General features: G+C 43.3%; 2 protein-coding genes across 5 annotated transcripts in view; one reads left to right on the top strand and one right to left on the bottom strand.

Annotated features, from left to right (window-relative positions):
• ALDH6A1 (aldehyde dehydrogenase 6 family, member A1) overlaps positions 1-12,537 on the top strand; it is a 22,048-nt gene extending 9,511 nt beyond the window's left edge. For 2 of the 4 annotated variants that reach the window (XM_011949584.1, XM_011949585.1), the window contains exons 3-12: positions 1,157-1,231; positions 1,406-1,567; positions 1,796-1,874; positions 2,273-2,575; positions 4,802-4,923; positions 6,233-6,422; positions 6,928-7,109; positions 8,753-8,932; positions 9,193-9,291; positions 11,949-12,537. In XM_011949584.1, coding sequence (XP_011804974.1) covers positions 1,157-1,231; positions 1,406-1,567; positions 1,796-1,874; positions 2,273-2,575; positions 4,802-4,923; positions 6,233-6,422; positions 6,928-7,109; positions 8,753-8,932; positions 9,193-9,291; positions 11,949-12,053 — 1,497 coding nt within the window. In that variant the 3' untranslated portion in view covers positions 12,054-12,537. The remainder of the gene's footprint in view (positions 1-1,156; positions 1,232-1,405; positions 1,568-1,795; positions 1,875-2,272; positions 2,576-4,801; positions 4,924-6,232; positions 6,423-6,927; positions 7,110-8,752; positions 8,933-9,192; positions 9,292-11,948) is intronic. The other 2 variants (XM_011949586.1, XM_011949587.1) reach the window with 1 other exon arrangement.
• The window catches only part of CCDC176 (coiled-coil domain containing 176), a 53,254-nt gene continuing 49,428 nt past the window's right edge, over positions 9,260-13,085 (bottom strand). The window contains exon 9 of the mRNA XM_011949583.1: positions 9,260-9,336. Coding sequence (XP_011804973.1) covers positions 9,260-9,336 — 77 coding nt within the window. The remainder of the gene's footprint in view (positions 9,337-13,085) is intronic.

Raw genomic sequence — 13,085 nt, forward strand, 5'->3', positions numbered from 1 at the left:
CCAGTTAATTTTTATATTTTTAGTAGAGATGAGGTTTCGCCATGTTTGCCAGGCTAGTCTTTGAACTCCTGACCTCAGGTGATCCACCTGCCTCGGCCTCCCAAAGTGCTGGGATTACAGGTGTGAGCCACTGTGCCCGGCCAAAAATCTTTTGATCATAAAGGTAGTGCATGCTCACAGTAATTAACAGTCAGCTGGGCCAAAAACTCATAGTAGCTAATCTTTGTTAACAGAGTTGCTGCTTTTTTAGTATAAACTTCACAATATCGTGTTTCCACTCATGAAGTTCCACTGTGTGAATAGCAGGGAATTTCCCATTCTCAGAGAGATCACAGTATTGAGAGGCTCTGCCACATCTTAATATAAACTATAGACTGGGCACAGTGACTCATGCCTGTAATCCCAGCACTTTGAGAGCCTGACGCAGGTGGCTCACTTGAGCCTAGGAGTTCGAGACCAGCCAGGCAACATGGCCAAGCCCTGTCTCTATCAAAAGTACAAAAAAATTAGCTGGGCATGGTAGCATGTGCCTGTAGTCCCAGCTGCTCAGGAGGCTGAGGTGGGAGAATCACCTAAGCCCTGGGGGTTGAGGCTGCAGTGAGTCATGATCACGCTGCTATACTCCAGCCTGGGTGACAGAGTGAGACCATGTCTCAAGAAAAAATAATAATAAGAGCCAGATGCGGAGACTTACACCTGTAATCCTAGCACTTTGGGAGGCCGAGGTGGGTGGATCACCTGAGGTCAGAAGTTCAAGATCAGTCTGGCCAACATGGTGAAACCCCGTCTCTACTAAAAATACAAAAGTAGCTGGGTGTTGTGGCGGGCACCTGTAATCTCGTTACTCGAGAGGCTAAGGCAAGAGAATTGCTTGAACCCGGGAATCAGAGGTTGCAGTGAGCCGAGATCACACCACTGCACTCCAGACTGGGGGACAAGAGGGAAACTTTGTCTCAAAAAAAAAAAAATAAACACACACACACACACAAAATAGCTAAGGATATTATGTGTCTCTTTCCTAGTGGTAACATTTCTAAAGACCAGAAGATTCCATTATCAACTTGTTTTCTTTCTTTTGGGTGCAAGGGAAAGAGAAAAGCAAAGCAATGAACTAATACAAAGTTTCATGGTTTTTTGTTTGTTTGTTTGTTTTCAGCCAGCTGTAAAGCTCTTCATTGATGGGAAATTTGTTGAATCCAAAAGTGACAAATGGATTGAGATCCACAACCCAGTAAGCGAAGCTGCTTTGGGACTTCAACTTAGGAGCCTAGAATTCTAGGGACATGATGGGCAAGTAGGGACCTGGGTGTCTATTGTAAAGCACATAGTGCTGCTTCTGTGACTAGATGTACAGTGGAGAAGGTGAGTCAGGGGCAAAGGATCATGTGCTTATTTTTCTCATCAGGCCACCAATGAGGTCATTGGTCGGGTCCCTCAGGCCACCAAGGCAGAAATGGATGCAGCCATTGCTTCCTGCAAACGTGCTTTTCCTGCATGGGCAGACACTTCAGTATTAAGCCGCCAGCAGGTCTTGCTCCGCTATCAACAACTTATTAAAGAAAACTTGGTATGAAATCTGAATGGTATGCTTTTCCAAACTGTCACCTAGGGCATGTTTGTCACTCTCACAGAGACCTTTTCAGCCACCCTCCCTTACTCTGCAGTATGCAGAGACATTGATCATGGCTCTCTCCCTTGTACTGCATCTCCTCCAGTCTTATTCTTCCTTGGCTACCTGAGAATTTAAAAGAGGAACATTCTTGCATTAATTTCTATCTGTGTGTTTTCTCTCTAGAAAGAAATTGCCAAGTTAATCACATTGGAACAAGGGAAGACCCTAGCTGATGCTGAAGGAGATGTATTTCGAGGCCTTCGTAAGCTGGGAGCCCCTTATGGGACTTTTGGGAAGGAGCAAAGGAAGATGGGAGGCACAGATCGCAGAATGGGAGGTTGCTTCTTCCTTTATATAGATTTTGCCATCCCATGATATCTTTTTTAATGCTTGTGAAAAATGGCAGTATTCAGTATCCCTAAGACTGATTTACTTTACTCTTTACTCAAATGATCTTCCAGTGGGTATATACATATCGCTGTATTTTTCCCATTCAGAGAATCTCATTTTGCACAAACCCTTAACTTGGAAGGGCAAGTCAGTGTACCCTGCGCCCCTTCATTGGCCTGAGCCACTTCCTGTCCTCAGGGCTGAAGAGAACAGGACAAAGCTAACTAGTACACAGTGTGGAGAGCTGATGGCCTGACTTCTGTGTTCCAGAGGTGGTTGAGCATGCCTGTAGTGTGACATCCCTCATGATGGGAGAGACCATGCCATCCATCACCAAAGACATGGACCTTTATTCCTACCGTCTGCCTCTGGGAGTGTGTGCAGGCATTGCTCCATTCAATTTTCCCGCCATGATCCCCCTTTGGATGTTTCCCATGGCTATGGTGTGTGGAAATACCTTCCTAATGAAGCCATCCGAGCGAGTCCCTGGAGCAACTATGCTTCTTGCTAAGTTGCTCCAGGATTCTGGTGCCCCTGATGGAACATTAAACATCATCCATGGACAACATGAAGGTAACTGCCCTTCTGCATATGGCTACTTAATCTGGCTACCAAAAAATCAAGGTGTTTAGTGATGATTGGATGTTTTAGGATAAGGAACCTACTTGTAAGGAGGAAAGTATTTACTTATTTTAACCTCCATGTTTGTTGATGATTTTGCCATCTTTGTGTGCCAAGGTAACCAAATGGGGAACAGCAGTGCTTCTTGCCCTACAGTATATATTGGGACACTAGAAATCTGGATTAGGGCTAGACACAGATAAGATTAAAAAAGAAACGTTTTTCTTCAATATGAAGAGAATACATGAGGATATTTAACTCAGAGAATTTTTAGATCTCAGAGATACTGAAGGCCTTCCAATTCTTGTAATAATAGCTAATAGTTAAACAGTGCGTCTGTGTTTCAGGCACTGTTCCTAGTGCTTTTTATCTATTAATCTTTATAATCACCTTTTGAGATAGGTATTATTTTTTCCATTTTGCAGAAGAGAAAAATGAGACATAGTGAAATTAATTAGCCCAAAGTCACAGTGCTTGAAACCATCAAAGCCAGGCTGTGTATACCCCATCCAGGAAGGCTGACTCTGATTTTTGCTTTTAAAAACTACGCTATATGACCTTTCACATGAGAACACAATAGTGTCTGAGTGTCCCAGTACATAGTCACCATTAAGGAAATATTGTTATTCTTTTTTTTTGAGATGGAGTCTCCCTCTGTTGCCCAGGCTGAAGTGCAGTGGTGCGATCTCAGCTCACTCTACCCTCCGCCTCCCAGGTTCAAGCAATTCTCCTGCCTCAGCCTCCTGAATAGCTGGGATTACAGGCATGTGCCACCGTGCCCCACTAATTTTGGTAAAACTATTTAGTACAGACAGGGTTTCACCATGTTGGCCAGGCTGGTCTCAAACTCCTGACCTCAGGTGATCCACCCGCCTCAGCCTCCCAAAGTGCTGGGATTACAGGCGTGAGCCACCGTGCACTGCCTATTGTTATTCTTAAAGGACAAAAAAGAAGAGTTCAGTATTCAAAGGCTGTTGTTTTCGAGGAAAATAGGAGTTGCAGCCTTCAAAGTTAGATTAAGGCCGGGTACAGTGGCACACACCTGTGATCCCAGCACTTTGGGAGGCGAAAGTAGGCAGATCATTTGAGCCCAGGAGTTCGAGACCAGCCTGGGCTATGTGGCAAAACCCCATCCAAAAAAATACAAAACTTAGCCAGGAATGGTGGCATGTGCAGGTAGTCCCATGAGGTGGGAAGACGGCTTAAGCCTGGCAGACAGAGGTTGCAGTGAGCCAAGATTGCACCACTGCACTCCAGCCTAGGTGAAACAGTGAGACCCTGTCTCAAAAAAAACAAAATAAAAATAAAAATAAAAAGTTAGATTAGAAGTGGAAATTCTGGAGTAGCACATGAGAAAAATCATGAAAGGAAAGAGGCTAAATAGAATTCATTTTTTTATTTTTTATTTTTTTGAGATGGACTTTTGCTCTTGTTGCCTGGGCTGGAGTGCAATGGCATGATCTTGGCTCACTGCAACCTCTGCCTCCTAGGTTCAAGCAATTCTTCTGCCTCAGACTCCCAAGTAGCTGGGATTACAAGCGCCCACCACCACTCCTGGCTAATTTTTTTGTATTTTTAGTAGAGACAGGGTTTCACCATATTGGATGAACTCGAACTCTTGACCTCAGGTGATCCACCTGCCTCAGCCTCCCAAACTGCTGGAATTACAGGTATGCACCACCGTGTCCAGCCAGCTAAATAGAATTTAAAAGGTACAAGGAGAGAACTTTACAATGAGAATCCAGTATAGAAAAACAAACACAGGCCTGGTGCAGTGGTTCACACCTGTAATCGCAGCATTTTGGGAGGCCAAGGCGAGTGGATCACAAGGTCAGGAGTTCAAGACCAGCCCGGTCAAGATGGTAAAACCCCGTGTCTACTAAAAATACAAAAATTAGCCAGGCGTGGTGGCAGGTGCCTATAATCCCAGCTGCTTGGGAGGCTGAGACAGAGAATTACTTGAACCTGGGAGTCATCAGTTGCAGTGAGCCAAGATCGCACCACTGCACTCCAACCTGGACAACAGAGCAAGACGCCGTCTCAAAAAAAAAAAAAAAACGAAGAAGAAAAGAAAAACACAGGAAAACTTCAAATTCATAACAGTGGGGAAAGGGGAAATTTTCCATGTTGAGAATCCATTTGCTCCTTTGTGAGTGATCATTTATTTTCTTCTTAAAGCTGTAAATTTTATTTGCGATCATCCGGACATCAAAGCAATCAGCTTTGTGGGATCCAACCAGGCAGGAGAGTATATCTTCGAGAGAGGATCAAGACATGGCAAGAGGGTTCAAGCCAATATGGTGACTTCTTATTCCTTTTTTCTCCAATCTTTATTCTATATATGAAAATTACCTAGGAACAGACCTTCAGCAGAAAGGCCACTAATCCCACCCCAATGTCAGTGTTTCTTTTTTGTTTTTGAGACAGAATCTCTCTGTCACCAGGCTAGAGTGCAGTGGCACTATCTTGGCTCACTGCAACTTCTGCCTCCCAGGTTCAAGTGATTCTCCTGCCTCAGCCTCCTGAGTAGCTAGGACTACAGGCACGCACCACCGCACCTGGCTAATTTTTCTATTTTTTTTCAGTAGAGATGGGGTTTCACCATGTTGGCCAGGATGGTTTCGATCTCCTGACCTCGTGATCTGCCCGCCTTGGCCTCCCAAAGTGCTGGGATTACAGACGTAAGCCTTACCATGTCCTCCTGAATGTCTTCTCTTTAATCATGAACCTTTAGAGGAGCTTCATTCTAAGTCACGTTAATCACTTTTTTTTGAGACAGAGTCTTACTCTGTCACCCAGGCTAGAGTGCGGTGGTGCCATCACAGCTGACTGCAACCTCCACCTCCCAGGTTCACACAATTCTCGTGCCTCAGCCTCCCAAGTAGCTGGGATTACAGGTGCCTACCACCACACCCGGCTAATTTTTGTATTTTTAGTAGAGATGGGGTTTCACCATGTTGGCCAAGCTGGTCTCGAACTCCTGATCTCAAGTGATCCGCCCACCTCGGCCTCCCAAAGTGCTGGGATTACAGGCATGAGCCACCATGCCTGGCTCTTTCTTGAAATTCTATATCAAGAGGTCTACTTTCTGTTTTGCCTTTCAGCTGGTTACTGGCATTATTGCTGTAAGGCTGTAAGTTCTCTTTTTTTTTTTTTTAACATTGCTTTTCTTATAACTGAAAAACCCAGCAGACAACAAATTCTTTCCTTTTGTTGTTTTTGTGTTTTTTGTTTTTGTTTTGTTTTTTTTTTGAGACAGGGGTCTCACTCTGTCACCCACTCTGGAGTACAGTGGTGTGATCCTGGCTCACTGCAACCTCTGCCTCCCAGGATCAAGGTGTCCCCTACCTCAGCTTCCCAAGTAACTGGGACCACAGGCTTGTGCCATCATTCCTGGCTAATTTTTTGTATTTTTTGTAGAGATCGTGTTTCACCGTTATTGCCTAAGCTGGTCTTGAACACCTGACCTCAAGTGATCCTTCCCACCTCAGCCTCCCAAAGTGCTGGGATTACAGGCGTTAGCCACCACACCTGGTCCACTGCTTAATTTCTTAGCTTAATTGTATTTGCCCAAGGAAGATTCCTGTGCTTTCTGTATTTTTTTTTTAGGGAGCCAAGAACCATGGGGTAGTCATGCCAGATGCCAATAAGGAAAATACCCTGAACCAGTTGGTTGGGGCAGCATTTGGAGCTGCTGGTCAGCGCTGCATGGCTCTTTCAACAGCAGTCCTTGTGGGAGAAGCCAAGAAGTGGCTGCCAGAGCTGGTGGAGCGTGCCAAAAACCTGAGAGTCAATGCAGGTAATCAATCACCTGCCTTGCTCCTTTAGATTTTGCATCTGTGGCACTAAGCTCTCGGGTTCTGTCACTGGCCTTGGCCAGTGGGAACAATCATGTCTATTCTTGCCATTTCCTCTCTTTATATTGTACTTGTCATTTGGATTCATCTCATTAGCAGTTTTTTGTTTTGTTTTGTTTTTAAAGGCAGAGGCTCTCTGTCACCCAAGCTGGAGTGCAGTGGTGCGATCCTAGCTCATGGCAGCCTCAAACTCTTGGGCTCAAGTGATCCTCCTGCCTCAGCCTCCTGAGCAGCTTGGACCACAGGTGTGCACCACCACCTGGCTAATTTTTTTATTTTTTGTAGAGATGAAGTCTCACTTTGTTGCCCAGGCTGGTCTGGAACTCCTGGGCTCAAGCAGTCCTCCTGCCTTGGCCTCCTAAAGTTTTGGGATTACAGGCATGAGCCCTGACAGCAGTCATAATTTATGTTAATGAGGACCTTAAATTCTTCTGTGTTGTTTTACAGGAGATCAGCCTGGAGCTGATCTTGGCCCTCTGATCACTCCCCAGGCCAAAGAGCGAGTCTGTAATCTGATTGATAGTGGAACAAAGGAGGGAGCTTCCATCCTTCTTGATGGACGAAAAATTAAAGTGAAAGGCTATGAAAATGGTAACTTTGTTGGACCAACCATCATCTCGAATGTCAAGGTGAACAACTTTTATTTCATAAATATGAGAGCTGAAGGCACCTTAAAGGCTATAGAATCTCATCCCTCTAATTTATTAATGAAAATACTTAATGACTAACACTTCATCTCTTGCCAGGATTGATCAGTTATTTTATCTGGAGTCTGAATGGGCCTCCCCTTCTAACTCCCAACCAAACTCTTTCCACTACACCAGCAGTCTGCAAACTTTCCATAAAGGGATATTGTCAGCTTTGCAGAAATACAGTGTCTGTTGCAACTAAACTCTGATGTTGTAGTGAGAGATCAGCCATAAACATTGGGTGGCTGTGTTCCAATAAAACTTTATTTATGGACACTGATATTTGAATTTCATATCATTTTATATATGATTAAATATTTTTTTCAACCATTTAAAAATGCAGAAACCATTTTTAACTTGGGGACTGTACAAAAACAGGCAGGAAGCCACATTTGGCCCATAGGCTCTAGTTTGCCAAACGCTATCTTATACTGGTTTGTTAATGTTTTCTCTCCTGTCTCCCTCTTGCTGCCTAGCTTATGGCTACTGCAGTGTCTCAATCAATATATCAACCACCCGATATTTATTGAAAGTGACAAAAATAATTGACTTGTCAATTTTTATTTATCAAAACTTTGAAAGTCTCTCAGCTAACATGACTTAAAAATTGAGGTAATGAGGCGTTTTTTGAAATTCATATAGCCCTAGTATAATAGTGAATCATCAAGTGTTGAATGTAAGTGGAGTAGAAATTATGAAATCTCTTGCCACAGAACCATACAGAAAAATCCGTTTGCCAGCAGCAAACATTAATTGCATGCTGAAGGATGTTTTGAGTGTCTATGACCTGATATCAAAATATAAACATACAGACTTATTTGGGAGGCAAAGAAATGAGTAAGAATGGATTGTTTATGTTATAGAAAACAGCATTGGGTTTCTATAAAGAGAAAAATTATCCTGGTATATTTAATATAGATTGGATTTATAAAAAATAAATTTTCATGTAACTTTTTTTTTTTTTTTTGAGACGGAGTCTCGCTCTGTCGCCCAGGCTGGAGTGCAATGGCCGGATCTCAGCCCACTGCAAGCTCCGCCTCCTGGGTTTACACCATTCTCCTGCCTCAGCCTCCCGAGTAGCTGGGACTACAGGCGCCAGCCACCTCGCCCAGCTAGTTTTTTGTATTCTTTAGTAGAGACGGGGCTTCACCGTGTTAGCCAGGATGGTCTCGATCTCCTGACCTTGTGATTCGCCCGTCTCGGCCTCCCAAAGTGCTGGGATTACAGGCTTGAGCCACCGCGCCCGGCCTCATGTAACTTTTCGATAACAATTGGATGAAACAAGTTGTTCAGGTATTAAAAAGGAAGCTAATGATGGGTCATGAACTAAAAATACAGTCCCTTAGAGGAAGTGTGGTTATTGTTGATAGGAATTCCAAGTTTTTTATATGATTGGTAACTTGGAAGATGGAACACAGTTAAGAGAGGACTTTTTTTAAAATAGGTGATTTGAAATGAAAAGAGATTACTAATATGAAAGTTGTCCATGTAAATGATGTGTAGTAAATGAAAGTACCAAATAAGCGTAAAATACTCAGAATCCAAAAAGCTGACTTCTTTTCTGGACGCATCACTCCTGGCAGCCAAATATGACCTGTTACAAAGAGGAGATTTTTGGTCCAGTTCTTGTGGTTCTGGAGACAGAAACATTGGATGAAGCCATCCAGATTGTAAATAACAACCCATATGGAAATGGAACTGCCATCTTCACCACCAATGGAGCCACTGCTCGGAAATATGCCCACTTGGTGGATGTCGGACAGGTTTGTGAACAGAATTTTTAAGAGATTCTTGTATCTATTTACTGTTTCCTAAGAGGAAACAGTAAATAATGGTGAGTCATTGGTTTAAGATGGCCCCCATGACCTCCCACATTGCCCCATTTCTTCCTCAGGAATGAAAGTTCATGGGGTAGAGGACAGGGTGGAAGGTGGGTATTCAAAACTGGTCTCTGATGCCGTTGTGCTTCTAAATGGAGAGTTCCTTTGTCCTTAGGGTATGACATGGATTTGTTCTGTTTTAGGTGGGAGTGAATGTCCCCATTCCAGTGCCTTTGCCAATGTTCTCATTCACCGGCTCTCGATCCTCCTTCAGGGGAGACACCAATTTCTATGGCAAACAGGTAACTTTTGAGTTAAAATTTTTGTCTTTTCCCTTAAGAAATTTTCTTAAAGATATTCAGGAGCAAGGATTCTGCAAGGAAGGGCCTGCCAGCAGCATCTGTGGGGTCATAATGAGTGCTTCTCAGAAGGTTCCCTAAAAAAGATTTAAAAGTTAACAAAATTTTGCCAAAGCTGCTTCTTCCTGAATAACTCAAAGCAACAAAGTTTTGAGGAAAGAGTATGGGGAAGTCCAAGCCCTTGTATATGCCACTTCCTGAGCGTGTGACCCTCTTCGCCATCTCTCCCCTTTCATCTGACTAACTCCTAATCATCTGTCATGTCTCAATTTAAAGAATGAGCTCCTCCAGAAAACCTCCTCCAACTGCCACCACCCCTCCCTCAGTGCTGGGTGGTGTGACCCCCAGTGTGTTCCCATTGCACATAGTTTTTCTGTAATAGTTATTCATTTACAAAAAATGTTATTGCTTCTTTGTAGCAGACATTATTACTTTTTTTTTTGTGAGACACAGTCTCGCTCTGTTGCCCAGGCTGGAGTGCTGTGGTGTGGTCTCAGCTCACTGCAACCTCAGCCTCCAGGGTTCAAGCAGTTCTCCTGTCTATGCCTCCTGAGTAGCTGAGATTACAGGCACGCACCACCACGCCCCCCAATTTTTGTATTTGTAGTAGAGATGGGGTTTTGCCATGTTGGCCAGGCTGGTCTCAACCTCCTTACCTCAGGTGATCTGCCTGCCTTGGCCTCCCAAAGTGCTGGGATTACAGGAGTGAGTCACTGAACCCGGCTTAGTCACAGCTTTTGTAAAAATGACTAATTTGATACTAGTTACATTTCTTTTAAGCAAAACAGAGTACAACTATTGTTTAAAAATTGTTGCCTGCCCACCCTCTCATTCATTTATTTATTTATTTTTGAGATGGGAGTCTTGCTCTGTTGCCCAGGTTGGAGTGCAGTGGTGCAATCTGAGCTCACTTGCAACCTCCACCTCCCAGGTTCAAGCAATTCTGCCTCAAGCTCCCAAGTAGCTGGGATTACAGGCACCGGCCACCACACCCAGCTAATTTTTTTTTTTTTTAAATAGAGAAGGAGTTTTGCTACGTTGGGCCAGGCTGGTCTCAAGCTCATGGCCTCAAGTGATCCGCCTGCCTCAGCCTCCCAAAGTGCTGATATTACAAGTGTGAGCCACCACTCCTGGCTGCACCCCCCAATTTAATTATTATAAATTACTCTGGTAATCTGGTAAAATGTCATTCTAGCTTGCTAGTAATTATATAAGTGTTAAATCTGCACAATGTATTATTCTCTTTTGCTCAAGCCTACTCGTATAAAATAAACTATATCTAGCTGGGTGTGGTGGCTCACGCCTGTAATCCCAGCACTTTGGGAGGCCGAGGCGGGTGGATCATAAGGTCAGAAGATCGAGACCATCCTGGCTAACATGGTGAAACCCCATCTCTACTAAAAATACAACAAATTAGCCGAGCGTGGTGGCGGGCACCTGTAGTCCCAGCCACTCGGGAGGCTGAGGCAGAAGAATGGCATGAACTCAGGAGGCAGAGCTTGCAGTGAGCTGAGATCACACCACTGCACTCCAGCCTGGGCGACCGAGTGGGACTCCATCTCAAAAAAAATATATAAAATAAAATAAACTATATCTATCTATATATAGAGAGAGTTAAATATGCTGAATTTTTGGGCTCACATGTTATAGGTAATTTAGAAGTGAATTTGTATAATGTCAGATATTTTACTTTAGATTTGTAAGATGCTTTGGGTTTGCCACTTCAATATAGAGCTCATGATCTCTGGTAATTATCAGAAATAGCCGACTAGGCATAGTGGCTCATGCCTGTAATCCCATCACTTTGGGAGGACAAGACTGGAGGATCACCTGAAGTCAGGTGACCAGCCTGGCCAACATGGTGAAACCCCGTCTCTACTAAAAATACAAAACTAGCTGGGTGTGGTGGCACACACCTGTAATCCCAGCTACTCAGAAGGCTGAGGCAGGAGAATCACATGAACCTGGGAGGCAGAGGTTGCAGTGAGCCGAGAGAGACTCCTTCTCTAAATAAATAAATAGATAGATAGATAGATAAATAAATAAATAAATGGCCTACTATATAATGGCTGGGAGCACGGTGGCTCACACTTGTAATTCCAGCACTTTGAGAGGCCGAGGAAGGCGGATCACTTGAGGCCAGGAATTCGAGACCAGCCTGGCGAACATGGTGAAACCCCATATCCACTAAAAATACAAAAATTAGCCAGGCATGGTAGCAGGTTCCTGTAATCCCAGCTACTTGAGAGGCTGAGGCAGGAGAGTTGCTTGAACCTGGGAGGCAGAGGTTGCAGTGAGCTGAGATCATGCCACTGCACTTCAGCCTAAGTGAGAGAGCAAGACTCCATCTCAAACAAAAAAGAAAGAAATACTAGTTTCAGCATAATAATGATGGCTAAGGTTTGATTGTTTACTATCTGCCAGGTATTATGTTAAATGTTTTAGATCAATTATCTTATTAACAATATATATTGGATTCTGATTACATTTCTCAATTAGGAAAGTGAGTAGCACTTTGTAATACCTCCTTCAAAAGCTAATTAAAAGAAGAATCATGAAACCCCAGAAATATATGCTAACTTTTTTTCTGTTTTCCTTAGGGCATCCAATTCTACACTCAGTTAAAGACCATTACTTCTCAGTGGAAAGAAGAGGATGCTACTCTTTCCTCACCTGCTGTTGTCATGCCTACCATGGGCCGTTAGACATAAGTTTGTTTAAGACTCAGTCCATCCTGAGTAATCTCCCTTTATTTTTGAGCAGCTTCATTTGTCAGCTTTGCTCAGATCAGATCTATGGGACTGGACTACACTGTAACTAAAATCTTCCTCAGGACTATTAACCCCAGCAAAGTTTCTATAGGGAGCTGCCTAGTGTAACAATGAAATCAGATTTTTCACTTGCTCTTCATACATTTTTGAGGTAACTGTTGTAACTATGAAATGCTTATCTGAAATTAGTGCTTAAACCTGATTTCTAAAAATTATCCCTTTTTCTGATGATTTGAAGGGGAGAAATGCCAGTGTATGTAAAGAAAATGTTCCGGCTAGGCGCAGTGGCTCATGCCTGTAATTCCATCATTTTGGGAGGCCATGGTGGGCAGACTGCTTGGGCCGAGGAGTTGAAGACCAGCCTGGGCAACATGACGAAACCCTGTCTCTATTTTAAAAAATTGAAAAAGTAAAAAAAGAAAAGGGAAATTTTTTTTTTTTAAAGAAAATGTTCCAATAATTGCAAGAACTCTTAGATGGGGAAACAGGACAGAAATAACTCACTGTTTTTAGTTGATCCTCAAACATAGCACTACCTAAATGCCACTGGGAGAGACCTCCTGCAAAGCTTTCTTTAGCCCCTCTTATCCCACAATACACAAGATATAATCCATTTTTGTATATCCCAAAGTTATAGCAACAGCTTCTTTCTTTTCTGCTCAATGCCACTTTGTTTCCTAGTAATTCATGACCACTATTAGTTCTATCATTGTCACTGTTCCTGCTTCTTAAGATCACTTCTCAAGGATACCTCAGTAAGCAATGGATAAATCAAATCAACTTTTTGTTATATGTGCCAAGTACTAACTTTCAGGGTTCTCTTCAGCAATCATTAATTAGTGCTTCAGCCATTAATTCAGATGCAAATAATTTTCTTTTTTCTTTTTTTTGAGATGGAGTTTCGCTCTTGTTGCCCAGGCTGGAGTGCAATGGTGCGATCTCAGGTCACCGCAACCTCCGCCTCCC

The sequence above is a fragment of the Colobus angolensis genome, unplaced genomic scaffold, assembly GCF_000951035.1.
Source record: "Colobus angolensis palliatus isolate OR3802 unplaced genomic scaffold, Cang.pa_1.0 Scaffold3, whole genome shotgun sequence".
NCBI lineage: Eukaryota > Metazoa > Chordata > Mammalia > Primates > Cercopithecidae > Colobus > Colobus angolensis.